The 22911-nt window shown below is 29.9% G+C and overlaps 4 protein-coding genes across 7 annotated transcripts; 3 read left to right on the forward strand and 1 right to left on the reverse strand.

The window, feature by feature from the left end:
* Positions 1-1996: 1996 nt before the first annotated feature.
* LOC145759036 (uncharacterized) lies at positions 1997-8099 on the forward strand. Of its 4 annotated transcripts, XM_082572766.1 has the most exons (9): positions 1997-2238; positions 2644-2753; positions 2882-3191; positions 3339-3437; positions 3574-3660; positions 3767-3940; positions 4032-4155; positions 4411-4583; positions 7948-8099. In XM_082572766.1, the coding sequence occupies exons 1-9, from the start codon at positions 2101-2103 to the stop codon at positions 7957-7959; spliced, it is 1227 nt and encodes a 408-aa protein (XP_082428892.1). In that variant the 5' UTR covers positions 1997-2100; the 3' UTR covers positions 7960-8099. The 4 variants fall into 4 exon arrangements, with proteins under 4 accessions (XP_082428892.1, XP_082428891.1, XP_082428893.1 ...); XM_082572765.1 differs by lacking the exon at positions 7948-8099 and having other exon boundaries at positions 4411-7693; XM_082572767.1 differs by lacking the exon at positions 7948-8099 and having other exon boundaries at positions 2683-2753; positions 4411-7693.
* LOC145759035 (uncharacterized) lies at positions 4492-8383 on the reverse strand. The gene is made up of 11 exons (XM_082572764.1): positions 8261-8383; positions 7932-8069; positions 7588-7712; positions 7251-7388; positions 6931-7083; positions 6587-6732; positions 6407-6497; positions 6179-6336; positions 6065-6107; positions 5890-5994; positions 4492-5755 (listed from the first exon to the last, which is right to left on the reverse strand). Exons 1-11 carry the CDS (start codon positions 8317-8319, stop codon positions 4722-4724), a joined length of 2190 nt encoding a protein of 729 aa, XP_082428890.1. The 5' UTR covers positions 8320-8383; the 3' UTR covers positions 4492-4721.
* Positions 8384-9021: 638 nt separating this feature from the next.
* Positions 9022-14522, forward strand: LOC145759451 (uncharacterized). Its single transcript, XM_082573288.1, has 11 exons — positions 9022-9284; positions 9346-9468; positions 10304-10411; positions 11776-11886; positions 12191-12278; positions 12453-12541; positions 12731-12787; positions 12858-12996; positions 13074-13170; positions 13271-13533; positions 13602-14522. The coding sequence occupies exons 1-11, from the start codon at positions 9161-9163 to the stop codon at positions 13957-13959; spliced, it is 1557 nt and encodes a 518-aa protein (XP_082429414.1). The 5' UTR covers positions 9022-9160; the 3' UTR covers positions 13960-14522.
* A 1434-nt stretch (positions 14523-15956) lies between these two features.
* LOC145759549 (neuroglobin-1-like) lies at positions 15957-18753 on the forward strand. The gene is made up of 5 exons (XM_082573397.1): positions 15957-16054; positions 16116-16235; positions 16321-16441; positions 16595-16722; positions 18642-18753. The coding sequence occupies exons 1-5, from the start codon at positions 15957-15959 to the stop codon at positions 18751-18753; spliced, it is 579 nt and encodes a 192-aa protein (XP_082429523.1).
* Positions 18754-22911: the final 4158 nt, after the last annotated feature.

Consider the following 22911-nt stretch of genomic DNA (forward strand, 5'->3'; position numbering starts at 1 on the left):
ACAAACAATATTGTGATCAGGTTAAACAAATCACAAATTTAGTAGATTCTTGTAAAACTAAATCAAAATTTATTCAGAAAATAAGCGCCCTTGATGTAAATTTTGTTTCTGGTATACTAAATAGTGATTATAAGCAGTTTAACATAAAAAAAATTGTCTACAGAACCATATCCTTATTCTTGACAATTATTTGTGATTTTCACAAAGTTTTTACCAATGGATTTGAAGCAATAAATGAGTTAGAAAAACAAGAAATAATTGATTCAGGAACTTCCCATCATCTTAAGTATGCCCTGTCTGTTGCTTGTGAAGTTAGACTAAAACTTTACATAAAAAAACAAGGTCAAGATGATTATATTGATAAAGGAAAAACTTTTCAAGGTTTGGATTTTCATCCTGCTCAGGAGTTAATTGAAGCTGTTGGGGAAGCTAGTCTCGTAAGATATTTTGAAATTTGGGAAAATTTACAAATTTTGGCAGTCGCTAGAACATTAAATGACAATATGTTTTTGGAAAATATTACAGTTCCAGATCAACAGAAATTCAGTTATGGGTATTGGTGGAGTTTAAATTTTTTAAGACAAGATGAAAAAATTATTTCAGAATGGGAAAAGGAAATAGGTACAAAATGGTTAATAAAAGATGATGCTGAAATAAAATCCAAACTAATTGTTTGTCATTCTTATTATACATTAAAAGACTGCGAAAAAACCTTGACTTTGCTTGATCAGCTGATACCTGATTATCAACCTGGAGATGAGTTTTATCTCACCCGTTTAAATCTAAAAATACAATGTTTTTATATCATGAGAAATTACAAGGAAGTTATAACCTTTGCCAAACCATTTTATGAAATATTTCCATTAACAAACCAGAATCTTGGGTTGCAACTTGTAATATTTCAGAAATATGCTGATTCACATATTAAACTTGATCAACCAGAAGTTGCACTGTCTATATACTCAAAACTTATAGAAAATAAGGGAGACCCTGCCCTAATGTCAGATATATATTGTGAAATAGCTGTATGTCATGGAAGACTTAAAAAATATGTCAGTTCAATATTTTATTTTGAGAAGGCACAAAATCTACTTAACAAATCACCAGTTTTCCACATAGCGATACAATTTGATATTTATTACAATTTACACACATGCTATGAAATATTCGGCAAACAAGATAAAGTTTTAAAGTTAACCAATCTAGGTAAGGAGTTATACCAACAATGCAGTAAAAATGAACAAGATACACTAAAAAAAAATTACCCCAATATATTAGCTAAATTTAAAATTTAATTTAGAAATAACATGCAGAAAATACTATTTAATTATAAATATTTTTAAAATTGTTTTTAAATTTCAATGTAGTTGTGTGAAAGTATATATAATATTTTGGTTGTTGTAAAATAACTTTAATTTTATAATTTATTGATAATTCTTAGTTATCTTCCTATTTTGACTTTTATATATTGATTTACAAAATTAACTTGAATATTTTTGCAATTTTGTTTAAAGTAATATTAAAAACACATTGTAGGATGTTGTAAAATGACTTATTATAAAGGGTAAACTTCAAATAAACTTAATTAATAATGAGCGAACTACAGTTACCTAGATCTATCCCAATCAGCCCAGTCTAGATTTTAGGAAAACAATATACAAAAAAATTGTTCGAGAAATATTAATATTATTTTTTTATTATTTTTATTTTAATAAAAATTTAGTTTTGAAACAAGGCAGCAGTGAGATTCCAACCCATGCCATCGAAATGACTGGTGCCTAAAACCAGCGCCTTAGACCACTCGGCCACGCTACCAACGTTTTAACATAAAACTATTACATTGCTGTTATTTCCAAATACCAGTTAACTAATTTATAAATAATAAATATTGCTTAATATTTAACACTTTTAAAAGTATTTTTATTTATTATTATCGAGGACTAACTTAAACGTTTGTAACGGTTACGAAATTTGAAAACAAAACATTTGTAAAACGTCAAATGTGGTTTGGCCGCTTTAACAGCTTAAATTTTAGGACAATTAAGTAATAAAATAGCACTAAGTTTTACTAATCAGGTGAACACGTTAATATTTAGCAAAATGGCCTCCAAATCTTCGTCAAATTCAGATGTTAAAAACTCGATAATTCAAATTTGTCGCATGTTAAAATACGGGAATATTTGTGACAAAATATCACCGGAGAACTTTCGCCAGGCGAAACTCAACAAATCTGAAGCTGTAAGTTAATTTTTTATTAAACCCTTTTGTTAGTTCGGTATTAAGTTTTTGTTTGCAATGGTAATATGTAAGATAATATTGTATTTTTATATTAAAATACCGGCAGCGTGATGTAGTAGTAAGAACACTTGCTACACCACACATAAGGTCTTGGGTTCAATCCCCACTGTTATCATGCTGTAGCGACCTTGAGTAAGTCGCTATAATTGGTATGAACTCCTGCTGAGCCAGCACTTAATCAGCAGCTTAATTACTGGGCAACTATAATCTATAACATCCAAAACTGACAAAGTCAACTCGAGACCGGGTCGGGTAACTGTTGTTACTTTATATATAGGTCGCGCATTCGAGCTTCCCACAATGAGGATAAATATATATACAAAAATGTTTTTTTTTTATTAAAAGGTTGACTCAATGACAACAATACTGATTTCAATTTTTCAGTTTTTGTCGTCCAACAATGAACAACAAAAGTTTAAACCAAATGAAATCAAAGAAAACATGAAACAAATGGGGTAGAATTTATTGTTGTGCTTTTAGAGTGAAATAATATTACCCGAGTAACAATATATAAAAACACAAAAATTGTAAAAGTGACTTTTATACGGAAAGCAAAAACTAATTCTTTTTTATTTTATTTTAGATATCCCAAAATAGAATCATTTACAGAAACTTCCAGCAGAGATATTTTATTGTGCTTTGCGTGGTTACTGCATGTAACCCAACTATTTTCAACTTTAAAAGACAACTGTTTACAAGACATTAAACCAGTACAAATACTCCATGAACAAAAAAACTTTGAAAATAAAGATTTTAGTTTCGAAAATTTAGAATTCAGTAAACTATCGATCAGCGATAAAACTAAATATCTGGCTTGGTTGTTGAAAAGAATTGAAAAAAATTCCAATAATTTGAAATCTTATTTCGCTTACAATGCAAAACTTGAAATGAAGGTAGTGCTTTTTTACGATATTAAAATTACTTATAGTTGTATGCCGGTTAAAAACCATGTGTTTTAACTAGAGTTTGTCTAGTTCTGTTTGTGTTGCACTATTGGTAATACCCATATTAATTATTTGTAATTACTATTTTGATATTAGGCCATGGAAATCACCAGCAATGGAAAAGAATCAGTTGATAAAAAGTTTTACAATTGTGATGAACTACTTCTGTTAAAACATCCCAAATTACTCAACCAGGTAAAGGGTCAAGTTATGGCATATTCTTCCTAAACTTTTACAGTTTTAATTTTACTAAAAATATCTGGGTTTTAACCTCATTATGTTGTTGTATCTTTAGTGAATCTATCTCATGTTTTTTATTATTTATTTTTAGTGCGAGAAAGAGCTTGAAAGAAAAATTCAATTTTTAACAACTTTTCTAAAATGGAAAGAATTGAAATCTCATTTTTGGAACTGGATGGTAAAGATTTGTGTAGTCGTATAGTTGCTAAAATTAACTTGGATTTAGTGTAAAAATTTTGCTTTACATATTAACATATAATTATATTTGTTTCACTGATTTTTAGGACAACATAGTGACAGAAAATTGTGACTCTGATTCAGTTGGTTATGATGTCATAATAGAACCACAAAACTCCGAAGTTATTAGGGGCAGTGTTATTTTATTGACCGAAAAAATAAAGGAATTGAAAAAACTTTTAAACGAAAATGAGAAGGAGTTACTGAAGGAAATTGAGAAGGTTTGAAAATATTTTGTTTTTTAATTTTCTACAAATTGTGATGATATAAATAAGTTCTAACTTTGTTAGTTACAGTAAATTTTTTTTTAAGAATCCGAGAATATTAAGTGGATTAAGAATTGAACAAAAACATGAAATTAACTCCAAAGTCAAAGATATTTTCAATAACGTTGAAGTTTGTCATATTAAACCTAAAACTATTCCATCAACCGAAAGTAAGTTAAACTTTTTAAATTTTGATTATGCCAAATTTGTGGTTTATTCCCCAGTTTGTTGTATTGTAAACCTGTTGGTAGTATTTGTTTATTGTCATGCTAGTGCTAGGTAGAGTAAAATAATTTCTGTTAACGCCTTTCTTAAGGTTAACATTGATTCAAAGCAGTAAAATTAGTTTGAAACCAAAGCTTGTGTTCTAAATTAAAGGTGCAAAAAAGAATAAGGTCCAACCCCCTTACATTAATTATTTATAGACCCTCAATCTGAATTGGGACTACCCCTCAGCAGAGAAACACAACGACTTCAAGACCTCAATATTTTAATCAAATCCGAACTTGAATCCATACAAAGTTTACATTTTAAAAAGGTTGAATCTTTAGCGCAAGCAAGTGGTGGCGAACAGTTAATAATGGTTACCTTACACGCGGTAAATTGTCACAAATATAATAAACTTTAAAAATATTTTCTGTAAATTTTCAGCATGGAAGGTAATATTGTTAAAGTTAAAGTTTAGTAGCATTACTATAAAAGAAACCATGTGTTCTACAACAATGCAAAAACAATGTTAGGAGGAGTCGAACAAAGACAAGAGAGATGCAACCGCTTCTTTTTCATCCATGCTCGAGGTTTTATGATCCTCACTTGAACTAGAGTTTGGTTCGTTCAATTCCTCATTATTTGAACTTGACAAGTTGTTTATATTATCAAGTTTTAAACCAGAGTCTTCATTTTTATCTGCTAAGTTGTTGTCTGGTGCAGCTGGTTTGATGTTTTCTGTTGTTTTTGGGGATTTGTTCAGACTCCTAATGATGTCATGTTTTGGTACAATTTGGCTTTTTTCCATTAATTCCTGTTCTTTTGCGATTTCTTCGGGTGAATTTGCTTTAATTTGATTAACAGTTTGTGTGTTCGGATCATCTTTAACAGAAGTGGTTATTTTGGTGGGCTCTTCAGTTTCAAAATATTTTTGTTTATCAGAATCAACACCAGTGTCACACATTGGTGTTTCTGGGTTGTTGGATTCCAATTTCTCTGAAACTAAATCACATTTGTCTTGTGGTGTTAGAGGCTGTGATTGTTGGTCCTCGTTGAGCCCAGAATTATTGTTGAAGTTTAAATTTTTTTCTGGTTTTTCCGCAACAAAAACTGGTGGCACAAGAGTAATACCAGCAGCCATTTTACTACCAGCATTTTCTGGCACAATTTTGGTCACCGACATTATGGCACCACCATGTTGTATTTCGGTCACACTCTCCTGTGTAGAAACATTTTCTGATCTCTCATTTTTCTGTACTTGTAAAACATGAGATCCAGAGTTCTTACCAAGTGGAGTTAGTTGTATTGCTTGCTCAGGTATATCAGTGTATGATATACTGCTCATCGCATAAACTTCACCAATGCCTAGGATGTCAAGAGAATTCGTAGTTGACTCTTTTCTTGCGGCTGTCGGTGTTGTGGATGCTGGTATTGGCTCTGGTTCGTTTACTTTTAGTTCTGCATTATCCATTTTGGGTTGTGGATCACTGATATTTGGTTCCATGTGACTGGTTTTTGGAGAATGGGTTATTGGGACAGTATCGGGTAGTGGAGTTATTTCATCTAAATTGTTTTGGGTTTGAGTTTTTGGACTTAAAAAACTTTAATCTACAGTTGATCTTATTTAAAATATTGATCTTATTAAAAATATTCAAAATGTTGATCAGGATTAAGATTTTAACATGAACTTGACTTACCAAGTTCTGCACAACATTTTTCCTCCACATTTTCTATTTTATTATCAATCTCGTGTTGATCAATTTCCATTTTTTCGACCTCATTTATTTCAGATAAATTTATATCTGAAAAGAAAGGTTTTACAACTAACAAATAAGTGTAAGCATTTATTTCTAATTAAAATATTCAACTTACCATTTGAGGAAGTCGTTGGAGTTTCTACTACAGCTAGTTTGTTCTAAAAACAAAAAGTTGAATTTTAAATATCGTCATTCTGTTGACCCCTACCTTAATAAAATAAAAACTTACAATATTTTCCAAATCAGAGTTTCCAAATGTTAAGTCATCCAGATGTTGATGCATTGAACAATATCCAGATTCCTCGAATAAGTTGGTAACACTAGAAACAGGGCTTCCACATTTTTCACATTTCTTGTACAGAATTTGAAGTGGGTCCTCCAAAATGTCTAACAAAAAATAAAACAAAATAAACAAATTTAATAAAGAAGTAATACTAGAAACATTTTATAAACTCACGAGTTAGACAATATTTGGTGTAGGGAAGACAGGAATGTTTGCATCTTGTGTGATTCTCAACATAGGAGCATCTGTTCTTCGTTTGTTTACTCTAAATTAGAAGTTTTATTTATGAAGATGACCTTTTCTTATAAGGAAAGTAATTTTAAATTAGTTTATATTTTAATAGAGACATATTACCGTAGATGTCCCACTGTTGTCCATCTTTCTCCTTTTGCTCTGCATATGAAGCAACATCCCCTCCCCATTATGTCTATGCAGGTTGTTTAATGCTTGAAGGGAGGTTAGCTTGGCTCGCTCTTTGTCTGATAATTTGCCATTGAAATCTTAGATCCAATTCAAATAAGATATTTATTTAATAAAGAGCTAAAGTTGTTAAGAGAAAGTGCTAAAGGACTATACAAATATGCAAACAATTAAATTTAAACCCAAGGTTTTAAATTTTGACTTAAGACTTGACATAAATGGCAGAAGTGGGAATTAAACCTAAGACCCAAAATAAACTAATTATGAGGTCATATTACCTGTGTCAGCATCCAAGTTAGTACTAGAAAGGTATTCGCTTCTTTTTCTCGACAAAACTTTAGTTAAATGTTTAAATTGATTGATGTAAGCTGATTGTAGTTTAACTAATTTTTCCTTGGATAGTAACACAACCTCTTCTACCGTCATTATATCTACAATCAAAAGTTATTTTAGAAAATAATCTTAGAAGGTTTTAGATTCAGTAGCTGACAAGGCCATCTAGTAAAACAATCAAATAGCATTGGAAAATTCAATACAGTCTCAGCACTTTACTTGTATAAAGGTTGGCCTATTAAATATATATAAGAAACCAGCTCACCAGCATATTTAAGTAAATCATCGGACTCCTCATAAGAATCAACATCGATGTCCGGATCTACAATCTTCCACACGGGGGAGTCATGGATCAACCACTTGGTGTTGCTCTCCACGTTTATTTCACTTCCTTGCTTGTATTCTGTTATTAGTAAAAAAAAAATTACAAACTTATATTATTAATGAGATTTATAAGAATAAAGAAAAATACAGATTAGGTTTAGGTTACTATTTCACTGCTTGCACTTAACTTAAAAATACTTTGACAAAGCAGCAGTGAGAATCAAACCCTGAGTCTTGGGTATGACATTTTAACTACAGCCACTGTTACAACAACTTACTTATATCATGTTTGTTGTTGTTTTTAATCCATTTTGATTTGTTGAAATTAGTTTGGTAAACTGTTGTCAGATCTTTAGTGATAGAATCTTTATCTTGTGAGTTGTGAATGTGGCAAAGTGAAACACTAAAACAAAAGATTTATTAATTATTCTCTAAATTCTTTACATACACACACTAATAATAATTGGTTCTATATTCTTATATTATAAATAATCCGTAATTTAAACAAGGGTGGAATATTAAAACATAATTGTGTTTAAATATTTGTATATCCAATAAAATACAACTTCGAATTATATTTATTAACAATATTAATATATTTTGTAAAGAAAACAAATCTTACCTAGAGTTTTTCTTAGTGTTGTGTGTAGCAGGATTGTGACATAATCTTTTGGTTGAGTTCGAAACATATTGACAAGCTGTAAAGGGAGACGAACTATCCTCTAAGATGTGCTCAAAACAGAATTTATAATCCCGATATCTGAAATATATTTATATTAGATTGTACTCCATTTTCAAGCTTCTAACTTTGTCAAAAGTTTATAAATGTACAATGTCATTAAAGTTTAATTTAGATGCATTATTTAGCTATTTTATTATATAAAGTTATCTTCTAAAATATAAATTTCTGAATGACTTAAATATATTTCAATAAATTGCAAGCGAACTTACCGTATGTTCGAACATTTATAATTCTTGTAATGACATTTTTCATCCCTGGAAGAACTCATGTTTAGATGATTTAATTCAAATTTTAAAGAACTTTAAAGATTTGTCTTAATCTGTAAATGTAAAAAACACATTCTGACATTCAGAAATTACTCATGTTATGACCTATATAGGCAAAACGCGCGCTATACTTAATATGCCGGCAGCGTGGTGTAGTGGTAAGAACGCTTGCTACACCATACATGAGGTCGATGGTTTAATCCCCACTAATCTCATGCTGTAGTGCCTTCGAGTAAGACGCTACTTTCCCACATCGAGGATAAAGATATATACAACAAAAACATATTTTGCCTGTCGCTAAATATTCATTTTTATTACTTGTTAGTAGTTTTATAAAATGTTTTTTTGTTAAATTTAAACATATAAAATAAAATTGAAACACATTGGCCGCTTTTATAAATTATATTAAGCATATTGAACATTGCGTATATCGTACATAAACGTTTTGAGGTCGGCTACAGATTTGATTTGGCAACACTGCTATTTTATTCTGGCAACACTGCCGGAAGGTAAAGAGAAAATCCTCTCAGCTTATTCAAAAATGATTTAAGTGGAAAGTTCGTGACGTCTTTTTAGTCTAAAACTTTAATCTTTTACTGAGGAGTTGTAATTAGTGTTTGGTTGAGGGCAGAAGATATTAAATTAAAGTTAAATAAAGGTGAATATTAAAGAAATTAACTTAAATTTAATTTATTTGTAGAAGACGTACGGGAAAACAAAAAATCTTTTGTCCGAAAAAAATAATTTTATTTAAAGTAAAACTAAGAAGTAAACATGATTTAAATTCAAAAACCAAGACAAGAACAAAAAAAGCTTCCTTATATTTGATCAAAAACACTTAAAATGTCTTCCTTACTCTGGAATCGAACCGTGGAATGTAGTTCAGAAATTTCCACCAATTATGAAATTGGAGTTGCCGCCATTGCCGCTGTTTTGAGTCTATTTGGAATCGTTTACACATTTTTCGGTAAGTTTAAAATAAAATATTTTTATGTATTTAATGTATTTTATTAATTGTTATTTTTCAGGATATCGTTCGTTTAAAGCAGTTATGTTTCTGAGTGGGTTAATTTTTGGTGGGACGACAGTTTTCCTGATGTGCCGAGAAGAACGAATATTTCAGCAAGAAATATCACTTGGAATGGCAGCTGGTAAATACTCTTTGTAAAAATTATAATTTAACTAAATATTTAAAATTTATACATTATGTTCAAATCTTTAAAAATATTTGTTTTTTGATTTTGTTTAATATTTAATAATGTAAAAACAAAATATGAATTATTTATTTCAAAGTGTCATAAAAATTTTTTCGATTTTAATTTTGTAAACCTATTTTGTAAAACTATGTTATAGAAAAAATATGAAGCAGTAATTAATTTCATTTAAGAAATTGTTCATTTTAAAAGTTTGGCATTTAATGAACCTGGTATAAGCTTACTAAACTGAACATGTCATAAAATAATTATAATTTAGAAGCCATCTAATATTACAATTAATTGGTTATAAAACAAAACTACTGATATAATAAAATTAATGGCTGTGTTGTTATCAAAATTGTAGAAGTTTAAAGCACATCTGATGTATTTACTATTTTTAAATTTCTTAAAATTGCTTGGCTAGACTAATTAGGTAAAATATCAATATTATTTATACATGTCTTGTTGTGCCATATGTGAAATAGTAATCAATATATTCATAAAAGGATTTTTACCAACCTACCTAATGTTTAAAATAAAACTTTAAAAAAAAATTGATGATAAAAATTTAGTAAAAATTTAATCTTTACTAAAGCTTACCAACAATATAGTGATAAGATCTTATAGCATATGTTTGCAATTTTGAAATTAAATATTTATATCTTATAAGCTCTGCATATGGTTTTAGATTTTCTGGTAAAGATAAAAAATACATTTTAATATCTCAAACAATATTAAATATCCTATTGTATATATATTATATAAAACTTATGTTTTTGTATTGTTTTAGGAATAGCTGCTGGTATAGGAATATTATGTGGACTCATCACAATGTTAATTAAATACGTCGGCTTATTTTTGCAAGGTTTTTTCCTGGGTCTCCTGGTTGCCATTGCAGGTAAATTGTTTTATTTAAAAAACTTATTTTTTTGGGAGTAAAAAAGTTCGACTTTTAAATTAAATTTACACTAATTCTTGGAAATCTGTTATCAAATAAACTTGTGTCACTGATAAGAAAAGATGTCAAACATATTAAGTTGGTTATAGTAAACAAGATAGGTGGTTTTGTAAAAAACACACGAATACGTTCGAAAATTTCAAATTTTGACCTTTAAAAATGTAAAATCATAGTTGTCAAAAATTGTCAACGTTGAACACGTTTTTTAATGTTTTGATGACAACAAAATGTGGCCCAACCTAGTAAAACTGGTTTAATCGCGCGATTATATTTCTATATATGGGTTAAGCTGCTAACGTGGATATAAGTCATATTGACCGAGTTTTAAATAAATAAAATTTGAAATTTATATTTTTTTAGTTAAATTTCCTGATAAAATCTTTTGTGGTTTAAAAGTAATTTGTTACACCTTTTGACATTAAAAATGTAGAAATATCAAGTCAGCAATAATTTATAATGGTGTAATGGATAAGATGGTGAAATGGTTAGACCTATCAAATTCTAATGTTGCACCATCAAAACTTACATTTGTTTAATGTCAATTCAACTTTCTTCATTCTATTGTTAATCAAGTAACAAAAACCAATTAATTATTAATTTAAGTTGATTTTAACTTTTAAAACCTAATTCTAAAAAAAATCAATTTTTAAATTTGTTTTTTTCTATTTTTAAATGAAGTTAAAACTGTTTTAATGAACATTTTAAACACATTTTATTACCTTTTAATTACATATCATTCTAATTAAAGTGTTTTATTATTGTCATTAACATCTTATAATTTATAATGTTGTGTAAGACTATCTTGGTTTAACAACCAATAAATTAAACAAAACAAAATAGTTGAACAATTCTATTTTGTTTAAATAAATGTTTTTTTAATTTTGATGTTTAAGGATCTTATTTAAAATAAGATTTTATGAAAATCATGTTTTAATTATTTTGTTTTTATACCATCAGGTCGATAATTACTAGGTTGTCTCAATTTAATTGCCAGTCTTTATTATTTCTCTTTAAATTCAACTTTTTTGGATTTAAATTTCTTGGTTTAACCTAATAGAAAAAATTTAAATTTTGAACAAAAAAATAAATTATCAACTAAAAAATAATTTTTGTAAAAGTTTTCATAATAAATTGATGGTTTAAGAATTAGTAATTATCCTAAAGTAAAATGGATTAAAGTCTAGACATAATTATATTTGTCTGTTTCATATCCACTCAAAATATTCTTAAAACAATTGGAGGGAAAATTAGGTAATGTTACTATTTAAAGATTTTATTTTAAAAATATTTGTTTTATGTTCCAGGTATTTTAGCGATGCAGTCGGTTTATCATCCCACAACAGCCTGGATCCCAGGTGGAATTTTATTCGGGGTGGGGGTTATATTCGCAGTGCTTACTCTAAAGTTTCAGAAAGGTAAACACTTTTTATCGAAACAAATTTAGCATTTATACTAAGGCAACTTTTAACGGTTGTTAATCTCTTACACATTTTTACTTTTCTATTATTAATACTAGCCCACCCTATAGTTGGGATTTAATTTTTGCAATATGTTTGCAACTCTCAACTAATATTTGTTCGCAATAATTCACCTGCACACCACAAATGAAAGTTTTATTTATTTTGTGGGCCCATAAATTTAACACATAAATATTTATCGTCTACTAAGCAACATTATTTATAGATGTTTTTAAGTTTAATATAATTAATTGTTTTACAGGTTGTATTATCTTGAGTACATCAGTGTTAGGAGGAGCACTTATTGTTGTGTGCATCGATTATTTCATCGAACAATTTCTTCTTTTACAGTAAGTTAAATGTTTTACAAAGTTGAAGTTTTATAGCAAGTTAAAAGAGTTGTTAAAGATTATTTTTGATATTTTGTAAAATATTTTGACGACATGTCAGCGGGGGGAATTGAACCCAGGACTGCAGGTGTTAACTTAATGATACAAGATATTATTTTGAACTTTATGTTTTAGTTATATGTGGGAAGCTTTAATGGCAGCGGAAGAAGTTAAAATTTGTTGGTTCTCGTACATTGTCCTTTCAGTGTGGCCAGTTCTAGCATGTAAGTAAACAATACAATCACGATTGTTTGTAATTATGATGTCATTGGACAGAAACACGGATTTTTTGACACATTTCCTCTTTTCATCAATCATCATATTTTAACATTTGCAAATGTTGATTATAACTTGTATTAGGTTAATAATTTTAATATTTTAAAAATGACGTCATTATTTTAATTTTTTTCCAGTGGGTGGAGCTATATTACAGTGGAAAGTAACGGGGAAGGGATATGACCACACCGACGGTAAAACTTTAATCAAATTTAAAACATTTTTGTTTTTATTAAAAATTTATAAAAATTATTTTTCTTTCAGTGATAATTGTTCGAGGGCGACGAAAACAAGTTCGCACACATTTGGTCCGACAACAACAACGTGCCACAAGAGGGGCTAGAGAGGCTGATAGACCGGTCAATCAGAGCTCAGGGGAACGAAGACAATCGAACAATCAAAGGTGGGTTCTCAAATCTCCAAAATTGTCACAAATTAAAAAAGTTAAATATTTAAAAAAAACTAAATTTATCGTCATAGACGAGTTTCCAACAATCAAAGAAGAACTGATAGAACAGAAGTTGTAGCAGAGTTGCCACAAGTGCCACAAGTCACAGAGGACGACTCATTGCCACCGGTAATTTTTCAAGATCAATAATATCAAATTATTATAGAAAAATTTTATTTTTTAAAAATTATTTTTTTTTTCAAAAAATAAAATTGAAATAATTTTTTAGAGTTATTTTGAATGCGTTGAACTTGGAGTCGGAGATCCAGTTACAGAGCACCACCAAGTGGTAAGAACTGGATCTGGGGCATTTGTGCGGAACCACGATGTTCGAGCAAGTGGGAGGTCACAAAATATTGAGAATCCCCCTCGAGGTCGTGACCTCCAACCTAATGGAGGTCAAGTTCAAGGTGACCTTGGAGTTCGAGTGAGAGAAAGTCAAAGAAGAAGGGAAAACAGAAATCATCAAAATTTGAACGATTTTAATCAAAGGTAATTTTTGTTTTGAGGGTTTAGGTTTAATTCCAGCCGACAACTTCTAAAATCTTTTTGCTTTTTAGATCTAATCCCCAACCCACTGATGCGCGACCAAGTCGCTCTAATTCCAATCCACAAAATAACCTTAGTGTGACCTCTAGTGACCCAAATCGACGAATGAGTTTAAACCCGAACCCATCCCGAAATTTAATTTCAAATAATCATCAACGTTCGAAAAGTTGTCGAAAATTTAGAGTTTCTGGGAATAAAAACCTGCCACAAGGGGGCGACAGACAATCACTTTTAAAGGTTTCCCATGGGGATGCTGTGGCTGCTCATGCGCAACGTGTCATGGCTGTGCAAAATAAACGCTTGAACGCACAGAAAAACTCGTCGGCAGGTGAAACTTCCAACACAAGTGGGGTCAATCGTGATGTTTAAAATTTACCAAAAAGTGTTTTTAGCAAAATTTTATTTGATTAAATGTTGAAGCATGACAACATGTTGTTAGAAGATGGAGATTATTTGTGTTTTCGACAGAGAAGAAAACTTTAATTTATTGGAAACGCTACAATTCCTGAATTGCACTTTTCATGTTTCCCACCAAGTTTTTGTAAGATTTTGTAAACCACCTCAACATAAAACAGCGATCTATTTCTAACTTGTTTGTTTTTTGTACTTTCTGCCTTTTGTGCGCAATTTTATTTTCTGTGATCTGTGTCAAATATGTTTTTTATTTAACGGAATTTTGTGTAGAATTTTGGTGGCATGATCTATTAACTATTTGACTTAAACTATTTCAATTCTGTTTGAAAATTTGTTTTAACAACTACCTAACTTTTCAGTTATTGAGGTTTTTCTTTTTTATTGGTCAGTTAACAATCTATTGGGAAATCTTAAATCTTGTGCAATTTTGGAAAATGTTGCAAATATGAAGCTGCCATTTTAGTTACAACTGCAGTTCATCTTTTTATTGTTTTAAATATAATTTTTATTGCTCAATATTTTGAATATTTTTTTAAGTTTTATTTCCAAATCTAAGGTCGCAGGTTCAACTACTGAGGCTGGCAATTATTTGTTTAATTCTTGAAATTTTTTGGCTAAGATTTAATGATAAAAAAGGTAATTCTGGTTATAAACCCACTATACGCCCCACGTTCTAGAGCGACACAGCGCACAGGTTATTATGACGTCATAAACAATAGATTAAAGTTTCTGATAATGCTTGTTTTGTTACAAAGCGAAAAATATCGATTTTTAAATCTGGATATTTAAGAATTATTTTTGGTGAATTTATGAAATCACAAGAGTGTGAAAATTGTTTTGTTCATGACATCACAAATGACCCACTTATTACGGGTATAAACACACAATCACAAGTTGAATATACATCAAATTCGGCGACAAAAGATTTTTAAACAATCCTGAAATTCGATTTTATTTAAATCCAGTTGTATTAATTCTCAAAAAAGCGAAAAAAATAATTTTCAAGTTTTTCTTATTTGTTGAAGGTCATTTCAAATCTGACGCAATCGATTTCAACTCCCTACGTCACTGGTGATGTCAGAGTGACTTCGCACAATTCTTATTGTTGCGTAATAAGAGGTGGTTGGTTACGTCATTTTAAGTAAAGATATATAAGCAGGTGTGGAAGAGGTCGCCACATAAAGATGTTCAAGCGGGTTGGGGTACTATGACGTCATAGTTAATGTTAAGTTATATTGTCTAGAAAGTTTTTTCTTAAAGATTTGCGAAATTTTGGGCAAAAAAATAAATCTTTAAGACAGAGTTAGGACCCCGAGTTATCCATGCGATTACACGCGAAAAATTTCAAGGATTTTAAAGAATTATCCGTTACTAAAACAGTTTTAAATTCGATCCATCAACGATTTCAGTTGTTTGGGGAGAGATTGGGTTTATGCTTCGCCGCCAAATATCAGCAAGGGGCTTAGATTAGCATAAATGGAGTTGCTCAGTTAAAATTTAAATTTTTATTCGCTGCCGATTTGTCTCAATTAGCAAACCACAAATTGAAGTTCAATTTCCTGCCGGCTTTTGCAATGAATAATTTGTTAAAATAGTTGCAGAATAGAATTTAACTTTTAGTCCTGCTTTAACTAACAGTTTACGAAAGGCATAACCACGTAATAATAAAATATTTGTGACGTCATATGTTTAAACAATAGATAAGTTTTGTTGTTTTAGTAACTTTAAACTGTCCATAGTAAAAGTTAGGTCAGACTTTGGTCTAGGGTTGTATCTAGGGATGTGCTTCAATATAGTGGACAGTTTAATAAAAAAGATTTAGTTTTAACATTTTTAAATGCAACAACACTTGATTAGAAATATATAAATTAGTTAAAATAAACTTAATGTGTTTTTTATAAACGTAAATATTTTTTAAATTCGTTTTTTTTTTGGCGTCTGTAGAATTAAAAATGGGTTTAACTGAAAATGAGATCGAACTTTTGCGCGAATCTTGGAGCAGTTTAAGAAAACTTGGATCCAAAAAGTTGGGACTTTTGATCTTTCAAAGGTAAACAATTACAAACAATCACTCCATTGTTTACCAAACAACTAACCCACCTTCCACCCAGGTTGTTGAACGATGTACCCCGACTACGAAGTTTATTTTATGAGATGGACATCGATGAAAACGAAAAGTTGACGATCGAAGATTTGGAAGAGAATAAAAAGCTTTGCTCACACGTCGTCAGGTAAGCATTGTTACGTCATAATCAACAAATGAAACATTTTTTCAATTATGACAAGTAAAACAACTAATTAATTATGACGTCATAGAGTTGTGACGTCGATCAGCACGTTTGTTAACAATTGTGACGATCCAGAGAAGACAAAAGAGCTGATGGTAAAGTTGGGAGACATTCATCTTAAAGCGAGAGTCGATTCATCAAACTTCGAGGTACAGGGTTCGAATCTTCCTGTTGGCATTTTTTATTTATTGATATTTTGGATAAGATTTATGCTTCCGGGTTTGATTCTTACTGCTGGCAAGCCATGCCATCATAAAACAAAGTTTGAAAGTGTCCTAACGGTTATTTTTGTCTTTGTTTAGTATTTGGCTCCAGTAATGTTGCACGTGATCAGTGAAAATCTTAATCTTGAATCTAACTCAAAAGTTCTGCAAGCCTGGGTCAAAGGTTATGGAATCTTGAGGAATGGGATGACAAGAGAGATGGAAGAGTAAGAACATCAAAATATATTCTACTACCTACTGTTCTTTGATTTTATTTCTTGTGTCAACTTAATAGTGGAAAAGTTTGATTCTGAATCATGTTATAAATTGTTTATTGCATACTTTTAACTAATATCACCAGATTATTGCCTTAACTGAAATACAAATATTAATATAACTTGTTTGTTTTTAGTTAGGTAAGTTTAAAACAAATTGTAATACAAACATTTTTTTTTAATTTCGAAAAAATGGCCAAAAAACGCTAAAAATCGCTTTTTTTCGCACTTAAAACTTATACAAAATAAATTTATTTAACGTAAATATTACTTAATATTTTATACTTTTAAATATATTTTTAAATTATTTTCAAATTAAAATTTTACACTTGTTTAAAAGGTTGTATATTTTTGTTAACCCAAAAATGCGGGGATTTTATGTAAGCTTATTTACTATTAACACATAAAAAAGTGGGCTTTAAAAAGGCATTAGGTTTAAAGTAAAAAAGATTTCAAGTTGTGAATGCCTACAACAGAATTCGTAAATTCTCTTCTAGAGAAACACTCTAACCTAATCTAGAGAGGCGCGCGCGTTGATTAAATTCACGCCGAGATTTCAATATTCGGCCCCGGGTTCGAAAGAAGCGCGAGGAATTCTAGAAACTGAAACTCTGGCTTTTTTTGTATGAACTGCGTGGTAGAAGGTCGCTCAAATTTATACTCAGACTAAAAAGGAGTTAAATCTTCAATTTTCAATGTTTTTTGAAACAATTCTACAACAAAATCAAAAAAGTATAGTTATTATGACGTCATATTAAAGTACAAACCTTCTAGAAAGCAGAAGTTCAAGAATTTAAAAGACAATTTATATTTTATGACGTCATACAACAGTCGAGAAAGTAAATCTAGAAGTGGATATTAAAATCAATTTGAACTTCAGAGGCCTTAAACGTCGATCTTCGTCTAATAAGGTAAAATTATTTTTATATTTTTTGGTAAAATTAATTTATTTTTTAAAACTTTAATATTTTTTTCACGCTATTAAATGCTAGAAAACTTTAGGAGCTTTCTTTTAAAAAATGTCAGAATTGTGTGGTGCTGTTTATTGCCTTAAAAAACTAATAACTTAACCACAAAACCATGACGTCATGATAATTTGTAAGATTAATTATTTGAAAACTTAAATTTGGTTTTACCAACAAACTAATGCGTTAAGAAGGAAACAAAATCAAATGGTTTATATATAAATATCTTGTCAAAATAAACTGAGAATTTAAGTTTTAACTTTGCATAAGATTAGTTTAAGCGATATATGCTGCATGTGCTGTTGCTTTATTGCCATAACATTTTATATTGCATGCTGCACAATACATTTTATATAAATTGCAATAGTTTTTTTTTGGAAGATGTTGCTGCACGCTGCGGTATTGCTTGTTGAAATTAGTTACATTTGTGATAATTTTTTATATTATAATTTTATGCTGCTGCGTTTGCTAATTAACTAAATTAAACTAATTTTAAACCCATTTCTTGCTATATTACTGCTACTGCGAAAACCAAACATATATTAAAGTAATAATTAAATAAAGATAACAGTATTATCGTCAGTTTATTTGACATAGTTTTTATGTTAACCAATTTATTTTGATTTCTTAATATTTTAATTTCATAATAAAACCAAGTTTAGTTGAAAGCCAATAAGTTATTAAACACAAATCCGTCGCCTTTTAATTAACGAATCTTCATTTTTTTATGTAGCTGGATCTTCAGGACCCTGCGTCAAGTGACGTCACCAGTTTTCATGCAACGTCATCAACTTCACAATTATCAGTTTATGGTGACATCGATTCGACATCGTAAACGTTTTGTCGTCGGAAAAAATGTAGAAGTTTACCTTAATAAGTTTAAAGGTATTTAATTATTTTATTTAGAACTCCATTAGCGTCGTCCGCCAGTTTAAACGGGTGGTACCAAAATAATTCCGGAAAAGGGCGGAATTTAAACGGGTGGTACCAAAATAATTGCGGAAAAGGCGGAATTTAAACGGGTGGTACCAAAATAATTGCGGAAAAGGGCGGAATTTAAACGGGTGGTTCTAAAATAATTGCGGAAAACGGCGGAATTTAAACGGGTGGTACCAAAATAATTGCGGAAAAAGGGCGGAATTCGTAAAGAAAAGATTAGGGTAAGGTATAAAAATTCCGTCTTCTTTCGCATTTTATAACTAGGCGGGCGAAGCTAATAGGGCTCCACTTTTTTTAGTTTTAACAATTTGTTTAACTATTAGTATAATTGCGAAAATATAAATAAAATATTCCATATTTTTTAGATCGACTTTAGCCAAACAATCTTGAAAACTTAATGTGCTAAAGTGACGTCATTAGAGCCTAAATACCACCAGTTCCTACTCAATAAAAGGTAATTACAGTAATACTAAATATTTATAATTTAAAATTTGGTCTTAAAAATTGTGTTAATGTTTTTTTTGTGTTTTTTAATAATTTTCTATTTAAATAATTAGAAATAAATGACCTACTGTTGGTATACCATGCTGTAGTGCCCTTAAGTAAGGCGCATTTATGGTATCAACTTCTGCTAAGCCAATACTTAATCAGCAGTTTATTAACCAGGCAATTGTATTCAATAATATTCCAAACTACTAAAGTCAACTCCAGACTGGGTTAGGGTAACTGTTGTTACTCCGTGTTTGGACCGTGCAATCGACCTTCCCACAACATTGTTTAATCAAATTTTATTTTGTTACAGTGATAAGTCAACGTCACTTTTATGTTCATCTTATTACCAGCAAGTGACGTCATCGCTAACTACGTCACAACTGATAAGATTAGAGCCGAAATTGGAACTGAACGCTTGTGCACCTTATACCTAAAGGTAAATTATTTAAAATATTTTTAAATAAAAAATTTGAGAACTGAATTTATTATGAAATTCTGACCAACTGGCTTGAAATAATTTTACACTCATATATGTTTGTATTGTAGTTTTTAACTTGTGCTTGGTTTTAGCTATTTTTTAATAACTTATATTTATGTTTAGAATTTCGAAAAGATGATTTGACTTCTCCCAATCTTAGCTCTTTTTATTAAAATTAAAGATTTTGGATTCAACAATTATGACGTCACAAATGGAGAATGTGATGTATGATTTAATCATTATTAAATGATCTAAAATACAATGGACATTGAGATTAAGTTTAGATGTTGTGATTTAATCACTAATTTTGAGGTTTAAAAATATTAGAATTGGACAGAATTGTTTGCAATATCTTTCTCTTCTCCCAGTGTATTTATTTTTTGCGGACTGTCCCAAACCTAGATTTACCCATTTCGCTTCGTGGGTCGGTCGAAGTTTGGGATCAAACAGTCAATGAGCTGATGCGTTCCCGGCGGCCATTTTCCCAATACCATTGTTAGGTTCCCTTAGGTGCCACATATACCAGTACTAATCTGTATTTTGGCCCTTAAGGTCAGCAGAACCACGTATCGCCAAATGGTCGTCCGGGTTGCCCCATGTTGTATTTTTTTCACATTTATTTATTATTGTTGTAGTTCGTGCCATATTCTTAATATTTTTTCTACGTAGACAACGCACAGCTCATGTTAGGGTATAAACGCTACCGAACAATTAAATGTGGGAGGCTTAACCTCAAAGCCAGGGACTAACCTTAACTAAAGAAGCAACACGCTTGGGGGTGCAGCAGAGTTAATTATAATTAAAGTTTCGCGCTAACTAAATACCGGCATCTATAAACCCCGGTTTTCCACTTTCTATCAATTATTTTCTTCCTTAGTGAGCATGGTGCGTTTTACTCGTGGGTAGTATATAGCGCCATGCTTGGTCTGCAGAATTGTAAATTATTAGCTTGTGAAAATGGAAATTAACTTCGCAGGGTAGGAGGAACTTGGATGGAACATAATTGAGAGTTTAGTAAAATATATAAATCCTAAAACTTGAACAAAATTCTGTCCCATTTCTGTCATGTTTATTATATCATTGGTGTAGCGTCATATCGTAATTATTAATTAAATGTCATATATTAAGTACTAGTTTTAATTCAAAAAAATAAAAATTTTTAATATGAATTTAAATATTGTAAAAAAGCAAAAACTTGGGACCTTTGAAATAAGCAAAAACTCAGGACCTTTAAAATAAGCAAAAACTCAGGACTTTTGAAATAAGCAAAAACTCAGGAACTTTAAAATAAGCAAAAACTCAAGACCTTTAAAATAAGCAAAAACTCAGGACCTTTAAAAAAAGCAAAAAACTCAAGACCTTTGAAAGTTGCGAGTATTTGGTTAATTTGTGATAATTTAGAATTTTGTAATTTATTTAAACTTAGAACCTAAAACCAAAATATTTTTCTCTTCTCTCAATTCTTTATTGTATTTGTATTAGGCCTAAACAAAAAAACTAAAATCGCGGCGTTAAAATTTTAAATAGTTTAGTTTTAAAAAATGTTTTAACTTTGTTGTAGTTGGGTAAACCACAAAGTTATTAACATTGCCTAAAGTTAAACAGTAGGAAGGTTAATTAGTTGTTAGTTTGCTCGGTATAGTTTTCTTCTTTCGTTCTGGTGAAAGAAGAACTGGAATCATATTTTGACGGTAAGTAAAAACAACTAATATGGTCCGTTGCCATCTCTCTTATAATTTTTCTTTAACCAATTTTATTTTTTACAGGCTCTTAAAAATTCTTATTATTTATATATATAGGCTATAAACTAACACCTAACTATATTTTTACAGCTTCTCCCATGCTTTACTCTTGGACTCTATCTTTAAGCTTAGAATTAGCCTAATTAACTTAAACGGTTTAGTACCGTAAGAGCAAAACAGTTTACTACTATACCGAGTATTAGAAACTAGTCGCGCACCCTCGAACTTAGTTTAAACTTATATATTTGAGGAAAATTGGCTGATTACTAAATTTAAGGCTTTTGGTTGGGATTTTTCAGGTGTCTTACTTTTCCAAGGTACCTTTAAAATCTCATCGTTTGCCTTCCTATTGGGTAAAATAACCTGTTGCTTTCTGGTTGACCTTGACGTGGTGCAATGGCTTATTACCAACGAACCAGAACTAAAAGACATATTTATATGACAGAAAACTACTTTATCGTATTTTAATAAAAGAATCAATAAAAAAATACATGATTTATTTTTTAATTTTTTACTTTATTAATATAAATTATTACTTACAATGTAGGCCCAAATTGTTATCTGTTAAGGTATAACTACCTCGTTATCCACAAAAACGTTATAAAAGTATCTAACCGTTGCATTATTGAGCCATAAACAAAATATTCTCGAAATATTTTTTTAATTAATTTAATATTTCGAAGTTCTGAAACATTAATTTTAAATATTAAGTTGAGCAAAAGTTAAATCCGTTTACATAGGAGCCATTTACGTTTGCGTGACGTTATTAGTACATTAATATTACTTAATTTTTTATTTCTTAATTTTTAATTGGGATTTTATAATTGTATTTTAATTTTAACTTCACCATTAAACAACATTTTTTTAATTTTTTCCTAAAATTATAATATATTCAACAGTTATTACACTTTTATTAAATTTTACAAAAATACTTAAAAATAATTTTTCGATTTGGTTTGTTTTGGCCAAAACAACATTAAATATAAAAAACATTAAGTAGAACGAAATTTACGGCATTTATATACGCGTCATAGAGTGACTGATGACGTCATGCTGATCATTTTTTTTAGAAAAATAGAAAATTCTAAAAATAACAATACATATATATATCATAGTAAAACTTTTATTGAATATTGCAATTTCAAAACAAACAACTTTCTGTAAAAACAGTAAATCACAACTTTCTATAAAAACTGCAAATCACAATTTTCTATAAAAACAGTAAATCACATTTACACGCAATAAATAAATAACAAATTTGTAGCAAAAAAACTTTTAAAAATAATATTTTTTTTTTTTTGTATCTGCTAGATGGCGCTAAGTGGTGTGACAATCATCAGATTCTTCTCATAGAGAACTTCCTCTCTGTTACGTCACCAATTCAACACACACCAATTAGTCTCGAATGAGCAAGCACAACTTATTCGCGTAATTACCGAAATGTGCAATTTACTTTTATACCTCTTAGAGCTCACTTCTTAGAGCTAATTACCGAAAATAGGCAATTCACTTTTATATCTCTTAG

The sequence above is a fragment of the Corella eumyota genome, chromosome 7, assembly GCF_963082875.1.
Source record: "Corella eumyota chromosome 7, kaCorEumy4.1, whole genome shotgun sequence".
Classification (NCBI taxonomy): domain Eukaryota; kingdom Metazoa; phylum Chordata; class Ascidiacea; order Phlebobranchia; family Corellidae; genus Corella; species Corella eumyota.

Bases quoted from the DNA above. Each gene is read 5' to 3' on its own strand.
- LOC145759451 (XM_082573288.1), top strand. From the start codon at position 9,161: ATGTCTTCCTTACTCTGGAATCGAACCGTGGAATGTAGTTCAGAAATT. The intron at 9,285-9,345 runs GTAAGTTTAAAA...GTTATTTTTCAG, and splicing joins AATCGTTTACACATTTTTCG to GATATCGTTCGTTTAAAGCA. The intron at 13,171-13,270 runs GTAATTTTTCAA...ATAATTTTTTAG, and splicing joins AGGACGACTCATTGCCACCG to AGTTATTTTGAATGCGTTGA.
- LOC145759036 (XM_082572765.1), top strand. From the start codon at position 2,101: ATGGCCTCCAAATCTTCGTCAAATTCAGATGTTAAAAACTCGATAATT. The intron at 3,661-3,766 runs GTAAAGATTTGT...ACTGATTTTTAG, and splicing joins CTCATTTTTGGAACTGGATG to GACAACATAGTGACAGAAAA. The intron at 3,941-4,031 runs GTTTGAAAATAT...TTTTTTTTTAAG, and splicing joins TACTGAAGGAAATTGAGAAG to AATCCGAGAATATTAAGTGG.
- LOC145759549 (XM_082573397.1), top strand. From the start codon at position 15,957: ATGGGTTTAACTGAAAATGAGATCGAACTTTTGCGCGAATCTTGGAGC. The intron at 16,055-16,115 runs GTAAACAATTAC...CCTTCCACCCAG, and splicing joins GGACTTTTGATCTTTCAAAG to GTTGTTGAACGATGTACCCC. The intron at 16,442-16,594 runs GTACAGGGTTCG...GTCTTTGTTTAG, and splicing joins TCGATTCATCAAACTTCGAG to TATTTGGCTCCAGTAATGTT.
- LOC145759035 (XM_082572764.1), bottom strand. From the start codon at position 8,319: ATGAGTTCTTCCAGGGATGAAAAATGTCATTACAAGAATTATAAATGT. The intron at 7,389-7,587 runs GTAAGTTGTTGT...TACTAATAACAG, and splicing joins CAACAACAAACATGATATAA to AATACAAGCAAGGAAGTGAA. The intron at 6,337-6,406 runs GTGAGTTTATAA...ATTTTTTGTTAG, and splicing joins CACCAAATATTGTCTAACTC to ACATTTTGGAGGACCCACTT.